This window comes from Engraulis encrasicolus, chromosome 24, assembly GCF_034702125.1.
Source record: "Engraulis encrasicolus isolate BLACKSEA-1 chromosome 24, IST_EnEncr_1.0, whole genome shotgun sequence".
In the NCBI taxonomy this organism is placed as follows: domain Eukaryota; kingdom Metazoa; phylum Chordata; class Actinopteri; order Clupeiformes; family Engraulidae; genus Engraulis; species Engraulis encrasicolus.
In genome coordinates this window covers 20,808,431-20,827,105 of record NC_085880.1, presented here as the reverse complement: position 1 = coordinate 20,827,105, position 18,675 = coordinate 20,808,431, and the positions used below count along the sequence as shown (strand labels likewise).

Below are 18,675 nucleotides of genomic sequence, written 5' to 3'. Positions count from 1 at the left end.
AGAGGGTAAAAATGAATGAAAGAATGAATTGAATGAACTGAGAGAGTGAATGAATGAATGAATGAATGAATGAATGAATGAATGAATGAACGAACGAATGAATGAATGAATGAATGAATGAATGAATGAATGAATGAATGAATGAATGAATGAATGAATGAATGAAAACCTTTATGGCCCCATTATTGTCACATTTTCATTTGAACACAAGTGATTTTAGTAGGAAGTTGATCTGTCTACCTGCAATGAGAAGTCATTCTGATCTGCGGATTCAGAATCAGAATTGGATCGAATTTGTGGGAGGGTTTTGACTCCCTGAACCGGGTAATGTGTTGTACTGTAGGTGCTTGCCAATTATAGAAGGGTTAATCTCCAGGCGAGCACAAAGCTACTGATTAAAGGTGTGTGTGTGTGTGTGTGTGTGTGTGTGTGTGTGTGTGTGTGTGTGTGTGTGTGTGTGTGTGTGTGTGTGTGTGTGTGTGTGTGTGTGTGTGTGTGTGTGTGTGTGTGTGTCTGTGTCTGTGTGTCTGTGTCTGTGTGTCTGTGTGTCCTCTCGTGTGCTGAGTCAATAGAATAGGTGCTGGTGCAGTAATTTCTCTAAAGCCCGGAATACTGAGGTTAAGAGCTAGACTGTGTGCAGATGTGTCATGGCAAGCATGTGTGTATGCATTGACTATTTCCTCGTTGCCATGTCAACACTGGAAAAAGACTGGGATTCTTGTTTTATCCATTTTTAACCTTTTTTAATCACTGAGAGAGTTGACTATCCTCTCTCACTTTTGTTAGAGTTGGTGTGAGCTTTTGCATGTCATGCTTCTACGATATTTTATGCAAGAAGGTACTCAAAGAGCAGCATGTTTTCCTGTGGCACATGATGCACGCACTCTCACACACTATTATTTATAGTCCTTTAAATAGTTAATGATATGTGATATTAAATTACTTCATTTTGCAATGTACTGCAAGATATCAAGATTTTATTAAGTTCCAAATCACAGACAGCGGCATGACTGCAGAGCGATCAATCTCAAGTTAATTAGCCTAACTAGGGTTCAGATAAAACAACTTGTTTGACTTGCACATTTTTCATATTCATGTCTTCTGAGCCAGCTATATTATGAATATTATGGTAGCCTATATCTGCTATTAAACACAAACAATGAAACTATGAGATTAGCTTTACATACCACTCCATTGTTTTACTTTTGGTAGTCGCTTTTATTCAAAGCAACTTACAATATTTTCTACTCTATTCTATTCTATTCTATTCTATTCTATTCTATTCTATTATATTATATTGTATTATATTATATTATATTCTTCATCATAGTGATAGTTCATAAATATACCTCTAGACTGTGTGTCTCCCTAGCCCAATTACTCTGCATGTGTACAGCCCAAAGAGCTCTAGTGAGAGGCGACCAGGTCTGGAGTAATGAGAGCTGCTGCTGGTGAATGTTGCCCCTGCCACCTCAGTCCTTATGCTGCTTCTTCGTGCATTGACGCAAACACACAGACACATGCATGTAGGAGTTAGTGTGCACACATGCCCCCACTCACAAACATGTAACACACACTCACAGAAGCGAGTGTGACGAACTCCCACATACACATATGTGCTTGACGCACACACACGCAGACACAGACACAGACACAGACACAGACACACACACACACACACACACACACACACAAACACACACACACACACACACACACACACACACACACACAGACACAGACACAGACACAGACACACACACGCTCTGTCTCTTTCTCTCTGTCTTTCTCCGGCTGCCTTCCCACACACCCCACAGATGCTGGAGGCCACATCTGTAGCTTGTAGGTTAAGCCCATTGAAATGATGGAGATTGGGGTGGACAGGCCTCTTGTTTGGGTTTGGGATTACCTCACCAAGTCTCCGACCCCCTCACCCCCTACCTCTCTACCTCCCTAGCCCCTACACCCAACCACCCAACCACCCAACACCAAAATCCCCCACCCGAGCCCAACTGCCATGGCGTTGTCTCAGGGTTAGGTTAGGTTAGGTTACGTTTCTTCATTAGAAAGAAAATGATCTACTACAATTTTTGCTTGGGGAAGCACTGTAAAAGCACACAACCTCACCAACAGACGATACAGACAGACGATACAGACACAGACACAGACACAGACACACACACACACACACACACACACACACACACACACACACACACACACACACACACACACACACACACACACACACACACACACACACACACACACACACACACACACACACACACACACACAGGGTGGCATACAACATAGTACAGTATATAGTACATACAGTACATAGTTTACATACACATGGCTCCCATCTCCAACCCCCTTCCCACTACCCCACTAACCCCCATCCTACGCCCACAGCCCTGTCCTCAACACATAACTCCTCTAAAGTCCCCAAAGCCCTACCTCCCAAGTCCCATCTTTCCTACCCTCTTTACCACCCATCCTACCCCCCTTAACATCCATCCTAACCCCACATGGCCTCAACTCCTTTAATTATCACCTGACTGCCAGGCACCAGTTGTTTTTTTTCCTCCTCATCCTCCTCCTCCTCCTTCTCCTCCTCCGCTGCCTCCTCTCCCTTTTTGCGCCTGTGTGTCGTCTTTTTCGTGTGTCAGACACGCTGGCGGAAATGTTGAGAGGCCTATCTGGCCGCTGACTCAGATGTTTCTCGCACATTTTTTTTCTCTGTTCTGTTCCAGCTTTGTTGCAGGAGGCAGCTGTCTGCCAGACAGGCCCGAAATGGCCCCTGCTGCTCCGCACAGATTTCAGAAAAGTGGGCTGACGGCTTAGAGAGGAGAGGGGGATGAGGAAGACGAAGAGGAAGATGTAATTTGGGAGGAAAGCTGCCTTCTGCTGTCTCTGCGTTGTGTCTCTGCTTGATTTCTTCTGGTAGGCTACTGCAGCTTGTCCCATACACAAAATCGTCTTAATAAAATAGCACAAGCTGTTCCAGAGGTTTCTTAGAAATGAAAGGCCACTCATGCGCCAACATATGCACAGACAAGACAAGTTGGCATGCAGCCAAAGATGTCTGGTAAACGAGACTTAAATGGTTTTTAGTAGTTAGGCCTATACAGTTTTATAATGTGTTGCTTGTACAGCTGTCCAAGGAGCCAAAGGAAATAATGGAGAACGCAGCAAATGCAGTATCACGTAATTGCCAACAGGGTGACGCTGACATCTTTGGCCATGCCCAGGACAAAGTCGTCTGAAAGGGCCCCCCAACCCAATACATAAAAGGTAATAAGGAACCAATTATGGGCCCCCTCTCTCCCTGTGCCCGGGACAATTGTACCCTTTGTCCCCTCGCCTGTCAGCACCCTTGCTTGCCACTATAACTGTTCCATGATGCATCACTTACTCTTTCCATCCTCCATGTTGTGCCAAGGTAGAGCTTGGAGCTGCTTAGAGCCCTTTTCCGTGACAGTGACACACTCAGTGCAGCACCAGCCTGACAGTGACGCTTGTGATGGGTGGTTGTGAAGTATTTCTCTGAAGTTAATGAGGTGTGTGTGTGTGCGGAACAAATGCATTTAGTGTGTGTGTGTGTGTGTGTGAGAGAGAGAATGTGTGTGTGTGTGTGTGTGTGTGTGTGTGTGTGTGTGTGTGTGTGTGTGTGTGTGTGTGTGTGTGTGTGTGTGTGTGAGAGAGAGAGAGACACACAGAGAGAGAGAGAGAGAGAGAGAGAGAGAGAGAGAGAGAGAGAGAGAGAGAGATAAAGAGAGACAGAGAGAGAGAGCAAGAGAGAGAGAGCAAGAGAGAGAGAGAGAAACTGTGTGCATGCGTGTGTGCGCATGTGTGTGCTGTGCGTGAGTATATACTGTATATATATGGCTCTGACATTGAAGCTATTATCAGCCACACGGTAGTGTCCTAGTAATTAGAGCTGCTGACTGGGCTGAGATGGAGTAAGATAAGGGTAAGGTAAGAGGAAGTAGGCTTTGGCTATTAGGATGGCCACTGGCAACCAATGCTGCTGAAAGGCTCCTTTCCACCCACGTGTTTTAGTTTTTACGCCACGTCTGAAGAAGGCTCCATTGACCCGAAACATCATAAAAGTAAAACATCACGTAAAAAGGGCTAGGGCACACTTGGAAGTTAGGCAACAGCCTCAATGTGACAGCCCGAGTAAAATAAAGGGGAAATAAAATGTAAAAATTAAAGTGAGAACAAAAAAAAATCCTGTTTCCTGAATTATGTATCTATTCCACTGTGGCCCTGTTTCCAGGTCAGAAGCTTGGATGTGCACAGCAGGCTTTAATCTGTATGAGCAGGGCTGGATTAATACACAGGCTACATATGGCTGCAGCCTAAGGGCCCCCACCTGCCAGGGGGGCCCTGATTGGCCAAACGTGAAAAAGTGCAGAATTGTGAAGAGATGCAAGATTTTAAAAAAGTACTGTGTTGAGTACAATTGGTAGACATGTTATCCTTAATTTCTAGCTTGTAATGATGACACTGTCCATGGAAATGTGTCAAGAAATTTGTCTTCCAAGGGGCCCCATAGCAACCTGTAGCCTAGGGGCCCCAGGCTATCTTAATCCGGCCCTGTGTATGAGCATCTTGGCTCCTTTCCACCCCCATGAACAACTACTGTATCGACAGGGCACTGCGTGGGTATTGTGCTCTGGGCAGCCTATTAACACACTTATTACTCTCCATTTCATCTCCAGTTCATTATCAGAAAATATGTTTACGGGACATTCTCCAAGATCAATAACTCCTGGCTGTGGTTCCAAGAACTAATGCAGCCTTTATATAAAACAAAGAAAGTTGGCGTCTGCGCCTTAATTTAGAATCGCTTGTTGCTTGGTGCAACTGCTCACCAAAAATAGTGATACTAGGACAGTCAAAAATGAGACGAGGTACACACAAGGCTTGCAGGTTCAAAAAGTGTATTGTGGCCGACAAATTAACAAAAGAAGTCAACAGAAAATTCTTTATATAAAAAACCCTACATTTTGTTGAATGTACAGTTTTATTGAACATGAACGGCAATTCATCTACCTAACAAGATATCTTTGCGTTAATATAATGTAGCTCCTCCCATGCAAAACTTCTGACACAGAAATGTCAAAAGGAAAAGTCAATGTCAAGAAATAAACAGTGTTTCCTTCTGACACTGGCAACTTATCTGAGTAACCAGTAGACCTGCACTGGTCTTAGGCCTACGATCAGCTGACTCAGTGTAACAGCTAGGCTATGTATTATGATGTGCTAGTGTGTACTTACACCATGAATTTACATTTACTGTTACACCTTTTGCACCTCTGTTCATACGTATGGTTATTGAATGATCCCTCAGATTGAAAGCATTTGGCTGGGGTGACATTAACTAGTGAACCCAAATATGTTCAACTGTTCACTCCCAGGTGAAAAAGTGGCTCAATTTAGTACTAAAAGTAGTATTTAGTAATAAAAGCATGACTGAAGTGTACTTAGCATGTTAAAAGTGCACTCGTGCTTTTTGTGCCAAGAAAAAGTATGTTTACAATATGCTTATTTAAAGTGTACTTAAAATTAGATGTAATTAAGTTGCTCTCAAAGAAAGTACACTTAGCGAACCATACTTCAAGTGGACTTAAAAGATGTTTGGCTAAAGTGTATTTAGAGGAATATACTAATAGTGTTTTCTAAGTGCACCATGATTGTACTTCACCCAAATATCTTCAAAGTGTGCTTATGTCACAGGTGGGGCGCCATGCTCCAGGTGCATTACATTGGGAATGAATGACATCTAGTTTTCGGTTCACTACACAAAGTGCATTTACCCATAATGCACCATCATGCATGTCCCATCATGCAATGCACTTCTTGGAGGTAAATTTCTCAAACAGAAAGCCATTCATCCTGAAGGAATATTTTTGGTTTGCATGAAAATATTACTCATTGTTATATTCTGTGTTTATTTTAGGGGTTTTTAAAATTTAAAGTGGTACACAAAAAAATTGCCATGTTCCCACCGTCATTATGATGGTCACGTATATGTTCTGGTATATATAGGCTCACACTTCCCACAGTGTCATGGTTGGAGGTAAGTTGGAAATAATTGTTCAAACAAAGATTACTGTGTCCCCATTAATGATAACTCAAATGATCAATTGCAGGAAGGGGGATCAAGATTGAAAGAAAGTGAAATGTAAACCTGAAGTCTCTGTAACCATGCAATGATTGAAACTGTCAGGCATGCTAGGCATGCCTATTGTAACACTACTGTGACTGTGGTTGTGTGTAATGTATAAGCTCTGAGAACTAGCATGATTTGTAATATTACATTTATATTATTTCATGTACTTGGGAGAGTACTGTAAATACACTTCAAGCATACCTGTTATATATTTAAAATACTTAATATGATACACTTTTTACATACTTAAAATGTTCCAATGTTGTCCAAAGAAGCATGAAGTTAATATACTTTTATTGAACTTCTAGTAACAATAAAATGTTATAGAAGTGTACTCAAGCACACTATTAATGCCATACGAATGCATGAAAAGCGTGTTTGGAGCATACTTTCAAAAGTATGCTTGTAGTGCACTTAAAGTTGTCCAAAAGCGGTGCCAATTTAGCATCCTCAGTGTGCTGCAAGTGTGCTGAAGTACTGTGTGTGTGTGCGTGCGCGCGTGTGCATGTACTTGTTACGTGTACGTGTACATGTACGTGCACATGTACGTGTACGTTTACGTTTACTTGTACGTGCATACTTGTTTGTGCATTTTTTGCCGTTAGCCATTTCCCATCTGGTATGTTCAGACAGATCTGACGCATGCGCGCAGAGAGAGAGAGAGAAAGAGAGAGAGAGAGAGAGAGAGAGAGAGAGAGAGAGAGACAGAGACAGAGACAGAGACAGAGTCAGAGATGGCATGTGTGTGTCATGTAGCCTGAGGCCTGAAGGCATCGTCAGCGTAATACGAGCGTAATAAGAGTCCAGATGACATCAGCAGTGCTGAGCTGAGGCATGAAAAACCATCAGGGCCTTCTCTCCCTCCCAAACTCTCTCTCTCTCACCCTCTCTCCCCCGCAAGCCATCCTCCCTTATGTCTTCCTCTCTTTCTCCCCCCTCCCCCTCTCTCTTTCTCTCCTTCCCTCTCTCCTCAGCCATGACCTCTCTCTTTCACTACCTACTTCCCTCCATCCCGAGGCCTTCTCTCTCTTTTCTCTCTCTCTCTCTCTCTCTCTCGCTCTGTATTCCTTCTCACCCATGGCCTCTCATGGCCCATGGGTCAATCAGCACAAACAAGCCACAGGTGCCAGATTTGCTCTTTCTCTCTCTCTCTCTCTCTCTCTCTCTCTCTCTCTCTCTCTCTCTCTCTCTCTCTCTCTCTCTCTCTCTCTCTCTCTCTCCCCTTCCCCCTCTCTATGGTTTCTTAACTTCAAAACTCCTGCTACAAAATTCCAGCATGCCTTCCAAAATATACTCAGATAATTCTCTTGAAGCATTTTATCCGCACTGATGGAGTTACATGTCACCAAGGAAATTGGGCGGCCTATATCTAGCTTTTCTAATCTTCCACACTCCTGGATTACCAAATGTCATACGCTGAGTTGCTAAAAGGGTTCATTTGACATTACAGGGAGTTTGTGACACTGCATACTTTAACCCTTTCATGCACGGTGTCCACATACGTGGACAGTAATTCTAACCCCACTTTAGATAGGTAAATAGTGGTTATTTTTTTCCAAATTGTATATGGGAAGTACCATGAGGTTCATTACAATACTTTAACAGCAATTATAACTTTTTGCACTAAATATTAAGTGTTTGATGACATCATCAATCTAAGAAATCCACCGATGTGAATTATGACCATAACAAGCATGTTTATATCTGAAAATCAACCACACCAAAGGGCAATTTCAGGTTTTAAAAAATATTATGATGTTTAGTACAGTTCACTTGAGAAGTCTATGTTGTTAAAATCCAAATTTACAATAAAGGTAGGTTTTTATACAATATAAAGCTACTGTCCACGTATGTGGACGTTGCGCATCAAGGGAGTCTGATGATAAACATATTATTTATGATTACCGTGAGAATATTCTGCTCATTTTGGGCAAATACTTAATGTTATGAGCATTTATAATGATTATAGTGTGAAAATAAATTATTTTTAACATATTTAACACATTTTAACACTTTTAATTTAATAAATTCAAGAAAAACTACCTAAAATTAGTGTTTCACGCACGTGTCTATAGGCATATTTCGGGTTTCTTTCACCACAAAATGACACAAATGATGTAGGAATGAGCTAGAATACATGCTGAATCAAATACAGTTCTGTCTTCATCAGAATTGAAGTTTTTTTCCACATGCAACAAGGTTTCCCCACAAATCTTGCCATAGCTGTGTATGTAAATATTGCTAAATTGACAGTTTTTTTTCTCTTTTTTCATCTTTGTTCCTTAAATAGTGTAATGTATAATGCATAAGTGTCATATAATGTTGTAATATGACACAAGGTAACATGGAAAGTAAGTAAATTAACTTACATTTATAATAGGGGGTCTATTTAACACTATTTTTTACAGAAAATACTTGAAAATGCTGATGAATGACTACAGAACGCATGTGTCTGGAGGCAAATTTCATATTACCTTTCATATAGGGACAACATAAATGATGTAGGATTGAGCTAGAATCCATGCTGAATCAAATACAGATGTGTCTTCATCAGAATTTAAGGTTTTTTCCACATGCAACAAGGTTTCCCCACAAATCTTGCCATAGCTGTGTATGTAAATATTGCTAAATTGACAGTTTTTTTTCCTCTTTGTTTCATCTTTGTTCCTTAAATAGTGTAATGTATAATGCATAAGTGTCATATAATGTTGTAATATGACACAAGGTAACATGGAAAGTAAGTAAATTAACTTACATTTATAATAGGGGGTCTATTTAACACTATTTTTTTACAGAAAATACTTGAAAATGCTGATGAATGACTACAGAACGCATGTGTCTGGAGGCAAATTTCACATTACCTTTTATACAGGGACAACATAAATGATGTAAGATTGAGCTAGAGTACATGCTGAATCAAACTGAGCTTTTTGTTCACCAGCATTGGCTGTCTTCTTGCATGCAATAAGAATTTCCCACATATTTTTCTATGACCGCCTATATAAACAATGCTATTTTTATATATATGTTTTTGTTGTTGGTTAATTACAGTGATATATGGTGTTAAAGTGTTATATTGTGTTGTTACATAGCATAAAACACCATAAAAATGAATAAAACAGCTTAATTTGAACTTGAAATACAGTATAGGCCTATATAACTTTTCACTCCTTTGATGCGCAGTGTCCACATATGTGGACAGTAAAATAACTTCCACATCAAAAGAGATTTTTGAAAAATTCCAAAAGATTCTTCATATTAGCTCCATTATGAGTGAGAAAATCAATATATAAAAAATCTTGCACATTTTTTTCATGGTGTCTGCATGAAAGGGTTAACAGGCTGGAAGCATAAAAAGGAAGAAAGAAAAAAAAACATAAAGCCAAAAAACCATACACACAAAAAGAAAGACTCAAGACGCTGAACACACAAAGGAAGAAAAGACTTGGAGCTCGGTGGTGGGCGGTGGGAGGTGGGGATTCACCGAAGTAACAAGTCACCTTTGACCTTATGTGCATTATGGGAAATCATGGCCTTCTGAGCAACGGCCCCAATCCCCCCCACCACAACTGGAGGGGCCCACTTGCCCAGCAGCAAACACAAGGTCAAGCCAGCTGGGGGCCCTGTGCACTTCAAAGCACTGCACAGAGACCCCTGCTCTTCAGGAGCCTGCGCCAAAATGACAGGGGCAACCTCGGAGACCCCGGACACACAGACGTGCACACACACAGACATATGCACACATGCATGCACGCACGCACGCACGCACACACTCACAGGCACGCACGCGCACACACACACACACACACACACACACACACACACACACACACACACACACACACACACACACACACACACACACACACACACACACACACCAGTGATGGAAATAAGCACCAGTCCTGCCAATGACGGGTAAATTTCAGTGGTGACTGGTACATTTTTCAACCCACCAGTCACTTTGACGGGTGAAAAATTTCCATTCCACTCGAGCTATGAATAGCCTGAATGTCCAAGCGATTTTTTACCATGCCTTTCTTCACCCTAAAATTGATTAGAATGCAGGAAATTGTATCTAAAAATTAAAAAAACTTCTGGGGGAAGGCCCCCACACCCCTAACCACATAAGAAGTCCTCCTTTCTGGTGTTAATAAGGACATGGACAACCTGACGCAAACATATAAATATATAATCATAATAATAATTCCAATAATAATTGTTTTAATAATAATAATAATTAACTGATTTCGACTACTATTGTTATTATTATATGAGTTGACTGGTAAAAACGGCGGGTGACTGGTAGATTTTGAAATTTACCTGCCACAGTGACTGTTGGGGAAAAAAACTCAACTTCCACCCCTGACACACACACACACACACACACACACACACACACACACACACACACACACACACACACACACACACACACACACACACACACACACACACACACACACACACACACCGGGCAGTCATGCTTGAGTTTAGAAAGAATAGGGCTAATATCTATCCTGATTGAACTTGACAGATTCTCTCTGGCTTTCTCTGCAACCGCCAGTATCATGGTGGGATAGTTGCATGTCTCTTTAGGCAAGGGACTGTACTGCATTCAACATTTAGGGCTGGTTTCATGAATGCCATACATTGGTGTCATAACAATGTACACTTGGCAATGACTATAACATTGTAAATACTACTTCACTCAATTCTGTACAGACCAGAGTTAAAAGTCAACACTGTTACACTGCTATTCTGCTTGTTTTCATTTAACCCACTTCATATGCCCTAGATATTGACAAAATTGGAGTTTTCACTCACATGATAGAAGGTTGATGTATATACAACTGTTGCCAGTACAATGAAATTAGACCGCAAAGCCACTGAGGTCAAATTTGAGAGTTTTAGGAGAAGAATGCAGATGTGGTAGCCTATAGCACTGCAGCTTCAGAACGCCAATCCCCTCTAAACAAGGGAGTTTGTATCCAAGCAGCATAGCCGCTTGAAGGCCGATCTGATTAAACACCCAGTGTGAAGACTCGTAAAAGCCCTCCAGGACCCAGACAGGCTCGCAGAGGAGAGAGAGAGAGCTCAACTGCAGCCATAATTATTAGAGCTGTACCTGGAATGCCTATGGAGGTTATGACTGGAACGTGAGAGTTGAACCTCGTGTCAAGCTCTCTCAGACAGACTCAGGCGATCACCCATTGAGCGAGCTGCCGCACCACAGTACAAAACTTTGCTAAAACCAGGAGGAATGTTAATGGAAGTATGCCATGGCTGATAGCATCTAGAAAATTAGATTTTCAAATTCCTGTCTGCTGACACGTGAGTGCTTACTGATGGGTTTTTTTCTGCTACTTAAAGTTCTTTATAGGTCATATGAGTGCGACCAGGCATATATAGACAATGGTTGTTGTTTTTTGACTTGAACGTTGCAGAGTACACTGTCATGGGTCTGCTGTTTTATGCTCCATGGTTCAATTGGGTGCTTCTCTTCTCGGAAGTAAATCTTTTCTTAGACAGATAAGAAGCTGTCTTGGCAAGGAATTTTCAAACCTTATCAGTTATTTTGTCTTGCCAAAGGTGATTCCAACTAGATAACACTTATCGCGAAACCTTAAATATCTCACTGTCTTCACAGCAAAAGACATTAAAAGTGTGTTATGCGCCCATTTTGCACTGTAACTGACTGATAGCAATCTTGTCAGAATGTCATAAATGTTTTTAAAGACCGGTGATGACCTAAAAATGATAGCTTCAAAATGTTTGTTGAATAACATTTTATTTTGAAAAAAAAAAGATTATGTTGCATATGTAATTGTGTAATGTTGCAAATGTAGTATGTGCAAAAGCGTTATTTACAGTCATGATTAGAAAAAACAAAAGATATATACTTTATCAACAATGCTTACACTATCAGATTTGGAAAATCTTCATGCGAAACAAAAAAGATATATATTTTTTGTACATTAGCATTTTCTTTACACATCGGTGAAATAAACCCACCATACACTTATCACAGGATTAAAACTATGTATCTTACAATTACAATAATAAGGAAAGAAAAAAATCTTTTACACAAGAGTCATAACTTTAAGGGAGGCAGGCTGAAATCTTCTGATCTTTTTCTTCAGGGCGCGGGATGCTTTAATGCGGCAGGCCAAGGGCTCAGGCTGGGAGGCCTGAGTCAGGGGCAGTCCAGCAGCCGTTGGCCCCAGAGCCGCCTCCGCCCATACCAGCCCACTATCCACACCTCCTCCCTCCTCCTCCTCCTCGTCTTCCTCCTCCACCTCCTCCAGCTCGTCCTCGTACAGCGACAGGCTGCTGTCGGAGTCGTCCGTGTGTGTCTGGCTACTGGCCTGGCTGGACTCGCTGTCCCCGAAGCGGTTGGCCGTGTAGTCACTAAGCTCCCCCTCGCTGCTCTCGGCGATGGTGGAGTGGAAGAGGGAGGCGCACTCGGCAGAGTACTCCGACATCACAGAGTCGCACCGGGCTGGGTAGCGGCTGCTGCTGCTGCTGCTGCAGTGGGGGCCCCTGCGAGACGGAGCTGGAGCTGGGGGGTACCTGGCGTTCATCTGGTTGAAGTAGGACGAGGCAGACATGGAGGGTCTGAGGCAGGGACGAGGGGCACCGGCAGCAATGCCACTAGCTCCACTACCGCCCCAGTGTCCAGACAGAGGCCTCGTTCCAGACCTCCGGCCAGAGCCCTGGACGAAGGCCTCCTTGGCTCTCTGGCTGCTTGACACACACTGGGACAAGCGAGCCTCTGAGGCAGACAGGCCTTTCTGTGCAAACTGCCTCCTTCTCTCTGCGCTTCGGTCGGGGCTGGACTGGGTGTGTGGTGGGCAGGTCTTGCCATACTTGATGGCCTGGTTGTTTGGAACGACAGGCTGACCGCCGGAGCAACACGCGGGGAAGTGTCCAGGCATGTTGAACTCTGAGCAGTTGTGTATTGCGTGACCTCTTTCCACGTTGGAGGACCTCCTGTCTCCTCGCACTTTAGCAGAGACCTCCATCTCCTTCTCCCTGTCCCTGTCCCTGTCCCGATCTCTGGAGGAGAGCTTCTGAGAGTGCTTGGAGGACCCCCTTGGCTTGTCACAGCTGCGTCTTCTCAGTCGGATGGCTTTTGTTTTGCGGTCCGCCTGCAGGACCTTGACCTGCTGTGTCCCAGCGGGCACAAACTGGGCATGGACGAACTGGTCCTCCCCCGCAGCTGGTGCCACTTTGGGTCTCCTCTCCGGTGGCTTGGAGCTCGAACGCTTCCTGGTCTCGTGACCGTTGCTACGCTCGCACGTGTTGCCGGGTGTCTCGTATTTGGCGAGAGCTTCGGCCGTCTCTGCTTGTTTTGAAATGGTCCTGTTTGTCTTAGATTCCCTTGTGAAGCTTGTGTGGTCCGAGGGGCCGAGTTGTGGCGTGTCATGTGCGTTGCTGTTTAGTCCCAGGCTTGTGGGTCCACCGTTCCCCACATTCTGATTATGATACATCTTTGCGTTCTTGTACTGATCTGGCAACATGGTGTTCTCCTGAAAGAATATCGGACTCTGCATCTTTACAGACTGGCTGCTGCTACTGCTAATGCTGCTGCTATCCACTTCCTGTGACGCTGCACTTATCCATAAAGAGTGCGGGGTACCGGTGGACAACGGACCCGCCGGCAGGGCTGTAGTGGTGCATGGTCCACTCTCGGTCAGGATATTGAGTTTACTCGTGCTGCGCTGCAGGATCTTGTGGATGTAGCCGACCGGCCTGATCTGTGCAGTGCCGGCGGCGTTGGCGGCCTCGGCTGCTTTGGTGCCGACGAGCTCTGCGTCGACCAGGCCATTGGCTGTGGCTGTGGTTCCTTCCTGTGGCCCCTGGTTGTCCGGGGGCAAGGAGGCAGAGGTGGGGTTGTTGTTGCTGTTGGGGCTGAGATAGAAGATGGGGCTCTGGAGGGCCACGGCATGCAAGGGGCTCGGGTAACGGTACATCTCTGCGCCACTGCGGGACACCAAGTTGCTCTGGAATTTACTGTCCACGTTGGCGCCGCCGCGCAGGTTGCCGCCACACAACGGTGAGGGTCTGGACTCTGGTTTGGCGTATGCCACTCCAGGTATAATCATCCGGTCGAGGTCACCTGTGGAGTTTAAAAAAGAAAAGTACTGTTTAGAGAAACAATCAACGACAACAAAATCAATGATAGATGATAAAATTTCTTATAGAACATTACAACATTGGTACGACATAGCAAACATAAGCAAACCCTTAATAATGGTGGTTGTGTCTTAAGGATCAAGTGCTTGACACCACACATTGCTTCCAATTCCTAATTCCTATTAACAACACATTAACACATCCACAATGACACTCTATTTACTAATAACAACACATTAACTTAAATGCCCCTCCAAAATTGCCCTTCTTCCAAAACTATTAACAAGCTATTGTTGTGGTCGAAATGTTAAAGGAGCACTCCTGCTAATTTCAATATGCTGTTGTATTGGTCACGCTACCCTTGACTTGTCAGCACCCGGTGATGCTGCATTTTTTGGCTCAGCCCTTTCCGAGATATGAGCTATTCTAATGGGGGCAGCTTTTGTTTACATTTTAAAAAATCTTAACATAGGCCTACTCCAAATATTTGCCCAAAAGGTATCACTGTTTTCTAGTTGTCTACTGATGTTGCATAACCTTTTGGATGTTTTTGGGAATAAATACAATTGTTTTTTTTTAAATGTGAACAAACACCTGCCCCCATTACAATGACCAGGATCTCGGAAAAGGCTGAAGAAAAAAAAATCTCAGATACTGACAAGTCCATGGTAGTGTGAGCATTATAACTGCATGTTGAAATTGGCTGAAGTTACTCCTTAAGTGCTGGTGGTCTGGGGCCATTACACTAGAGATAACAGAAGCAGCCTTTAATCCCGATATCTATAAAACTGACAATGTATTACAACATTGCCATGTCATTGCAGTTCCCAAACTGTTGACAAGCTGTTATTATCTTCGAAACGTTAATCCCCCCTGTGGACAACACATTTATAAAATGAACAACTTATTACAACATTGCCATGACATTGCCGTTCCCAAACTGTTAACAAACCATTGTTGTTGTCGTCGAAACGTTAAGTTAATTGCTGGCTGCATGGCCCCACTACTAGAGACATATGACAGAAGTAGCCGCTAATCACCTGTGGACACGGGCCTTTGTCTTCCGCGCTCTGCCCCGGGCACGCCTGTGCGGATCCTGCTGCTGCCCAGGCGGATGCCTGAGCCCCTGGGAGGCTCTGCTGCTGCTGCGTGGGCCGTGGGGTCATCGGCTGAGCGGCGCCGGGAGGCGTCCAGTGCAGCAGCAGCAGCACCAGGCTTGGCAGATGGATGAGGATGAGCTGGAGGAAGAGGAGGGTGGTGGTGCAGGAGGGACTGGTGGTGGTGCAGATTGGTCTGGGAGGAGGTGGAGAGGCAGGCACTGTACACAGAGGTGCAGGAGTTGGACAGGGAGCCGGAGCCGCCATCGCTGAGCTCGTAAAATCCTGAAAAAAAAAATATTGAGAGACAATGAGTCAAGCGGTGGTAAATGAGGAGTTTTTGTATTTTCAGTGTGTCATTTTGTTGGGGGTGCAGCACAGCAGTTCGGTGACATGCTACAAGGCATACAGTAAGTGTTTAATGGGGATATCAGTGCCAGGCCCTGAAATCCCGACATGTTTTCCATCTAAACCTCTACTGAACAGCTAGCTATACCGGGTGCCCTAGTGTAATTGATCATTACGATTAGCTGATTCAGTGCTGGTTGGCGCATATTCATGACAAGGGCTTTGCCTTCAGATGGCCTTTGCCCTGTATGCATGTCAATAGAACTAAAACCAGACTCTGACATAATACTACAAAGCTGGTTCAGGATAAGTTAAGGTTAAGTTAAGAGGTAAATCATCCAATACCTGAGCTTTTCTTAAGAAAATGAGGACTTCAGGCTCTTCTATAAGATGATTTACGTACATCTTAACCTTAACTTATCCTGAACCAGCTTTGTAGTATAGGCCCAAAATCTTCACAGAAGAAGAACAGAAACGCTAACAGAGTGTGTACGATGAGAAATGTACAAACTCAAAGCTGACTCATGTTCTGAAGAGGGGAGTTATGCAAACCTGAGCTGGGGCGGCTGTCGCTCTCCAGGTGCTCGGTGGAGGCTTTGCACACGTCCAGTTTCAGCTCACTGATCTGCTGGTCCAGCTGCTGCAGATGAGTCTTCAGGCCCACGTCCTGCCTGCGCAGACGCGTCTGCAAACACACACGGGTAAAAAACATGCACGTAATGATTAGTCAATGCAGTAGTAGACGGAATTACACTAGAATTATGGTGAAACATATACTACTTTTGGTGAAGCATTACTATACTTGCACACAGCAATTTATCAGTGCACACCCAGTTGTTATAACGCCCCTCAAACAATTGAACACATTAGTAGGCCTACTGTATGCTAACAACTGCATGTTGTCATTTGCATATCATTGGCTTTATTTAATTCCTCTTATGGCAAATCACTTTGGATTGACGTGTGTGTTCACACTAACGTAATGTAAAAAGGAAAAAAAAACAAATGCACAATTGGGGATGTTTGTTTCCAATTTGAATAATGAATAACCAGAGTAGCCAGACTGTCACTGTGACACTGATGACCTGTTGGCCATAAAAGACTAAATGGCTCCACACTTCATTCTGTAAAAGTGTAAAGATAGTATAGATAAGAGGACAAACTATGCTCTTCACTGACACCCACGCCACGGTGTGTGTTGGACGGGCCTATATGATTGCAGTTGCACTGAAAACAATGAGGCACAGTAGTTGTCCATTAACCCAGTTAAGCTGGGGTAGTATAGCTGCTGGAGTCATCTCTGGTTAACTTGCATCTCTGCCACAGCAGCACATGGTCTTCCAACGTAGGTCGCAAAACGAAATTTTCTGCAGCACTTTTGATTGTGAACAGTATGACCCATTCATAATGGCAAAGGCACTGAGAAAAGCACTGAAAAGTAGGCTACACTGACAGTTGCACCATGTTATAAAAGTGAAAAGAGTAAAAAAGACCATGTCAAAATGTATGCTGCCCTTTAACAACAAAAACACAACAGCTATGTCTTTGTGATTTAGTGCGCACGAGACGTATGTTAGGCCTATGTAAACACAGCTTATAAACCCTTCAATTCCCTTGCATTGTCGCACGATTTGGTTACTTTTTTCATCACAGTCCTGGGCGCATTCACCTATTCAACCTTTCTGTGCTGTGTGATTGTCTGCTGAACTTTGAGTGCTAGGTTACTACGGGGTCAGACTCGCCCTGTGTTGCTCCTAGGGTCACTTTTATACTTCCATTCTCATCTCATCGGGTTAATGTTCACATCACGAAGCACTTCTCCATCGCCCCCCGCTGCGCCTGAAATAAGCCTGGGTTTGTGACCCTTCCTTACCTCCCGCAGCGCCAGATAACAAACAAGCTACACCGCATACCAAAACCAAAACGCCGCACAATCACACACTGCAAAATCCAACAAATGTAGCATATTACAAACTGTGTGTCTTTAAAGTTGCTAGAATTAGGAACACATTCCATGGCACGTCAAACTATATCAACATATTTAGGCTAGGTGTTTTTCCATTGTGTGGCATCCTTCTACCACACCGCATCTATGGTCTGTTACAGAATTTGCCACAAGGTTTGGCATATGATTGAAAACAATTACTTAAGACCATCATTATAATATGTTGTAGAAATATTGAATTTATTCTCACCAGTTGTTGCTTGAGCGCTGTCAAAGTGGCCTCCAGTCGCTGCTCCTCAGCATACACCGGGACTTGATTTATGTTTAGGGGGCAAGAATCCATCGGCTCTTCTCGGTCCATGCGGAGCGCCCAGTGAACCATGCCCGCTTGTTTTTCCTTGAGAAAATGCAACTCCTGCAACCCAGCCAGAGCCGCCTGTAGACGTTCCCCGACTCTTCCACGGTCTATACCCGCAGCAACAGTTAACATCCCGGAGCCTTGTACCTTTTTGCTCAGCATTTTAAAAACGAAATCAGGACATATCCAAAATGACAAATAAGTTATCCGTCTCAACCAAATCTGCAACCTTTGGGGGGATTCTGGTTACAAAGTTCCTCGGGTGTATGCTACTAAAACGGTATTACTGACTCAGCACCGTGTTGGCTGCTGTCCACTGCACTCTCTCGGTCGTGTGATGAGCAGTCGGGCTTCTAAACTGGCCAACATACCTGCATGGGAAGGCACACGTCTGAATCCCGCCCCCTTTCTTTTCGTTTGCTTGTCAATGGCCGTCTTCGAGGGTCTGACCGAAATAGCTTTTCAGGCACACTTGCACTGTAAATATTTGTGTGGTTAGTTGAGCAAAGCCAAATTTATGCGGATGTTTAACAAACCTGTGAATATGTGTATTGGGCTTTTCCACAACTTCGGTTTGCAAGGTCTACACCTCAAATGAGCCAGT

At 43.8% G+C, this 18,675-nt stretch overlaps 1 protein-coding gene across 1 annotated transcript; it reads right to left on the bottom strand.

Moving 5' to 3' along the window:
• Positions 1-12,014: 12,014 nt before the first annotated feature.
• On the bottom strand, positions 12,015-18,233 carry dact2 (dishevelled-binding antagonist of beta-catenin 2). The gene is made up of 4 exons (XM_063190979.1): positions 17,964-18,233; positions 16,321-16,453; positions 15,364-15,705; positions 12,015-14,306 (listed from the first exon to the last, which is right to left on the bottom strand). Exons 1-4 carry the CDS (start codon positions 18,231-18,233, stop codon positions 12,268-12,270), a joined length of 2,784 nt encoding a protein of 927 aa, XP_063047049.1. The 3' UTR covers positions 12,015-12,267.
• Positions 18,234-18,675: the final 442 nt, after the last annotated feature.

What these genes read in the sequence shown, in the direction of transcription:
- dact2 (XM_063190979.1), bottom strand. Translation starts at nt 18,233, where the DNA reads ATGCTGAGCAAAAAGGTACAAGGCTCCGGGATGTTAACTGTTGCTGCG. An exon ending in CAGCGCTCAAGCAACAACTG is followed by an intron (nt 16,454 to 17,963) that starts GTGAGAATAAAT and finishes GTGTGTTTGCAG; the next exon opens with ACGCGTCTGCGCAGGCAGGA. An exon ending in ACAAAGGCCCGTGTCCACAG is followed by an intron (nt 14,307 to 15,363) that starts GTGATTAGCGGC and finishes TAAACTCCACAG; the next exon opens with GTGACCTCGACCGGATGATT.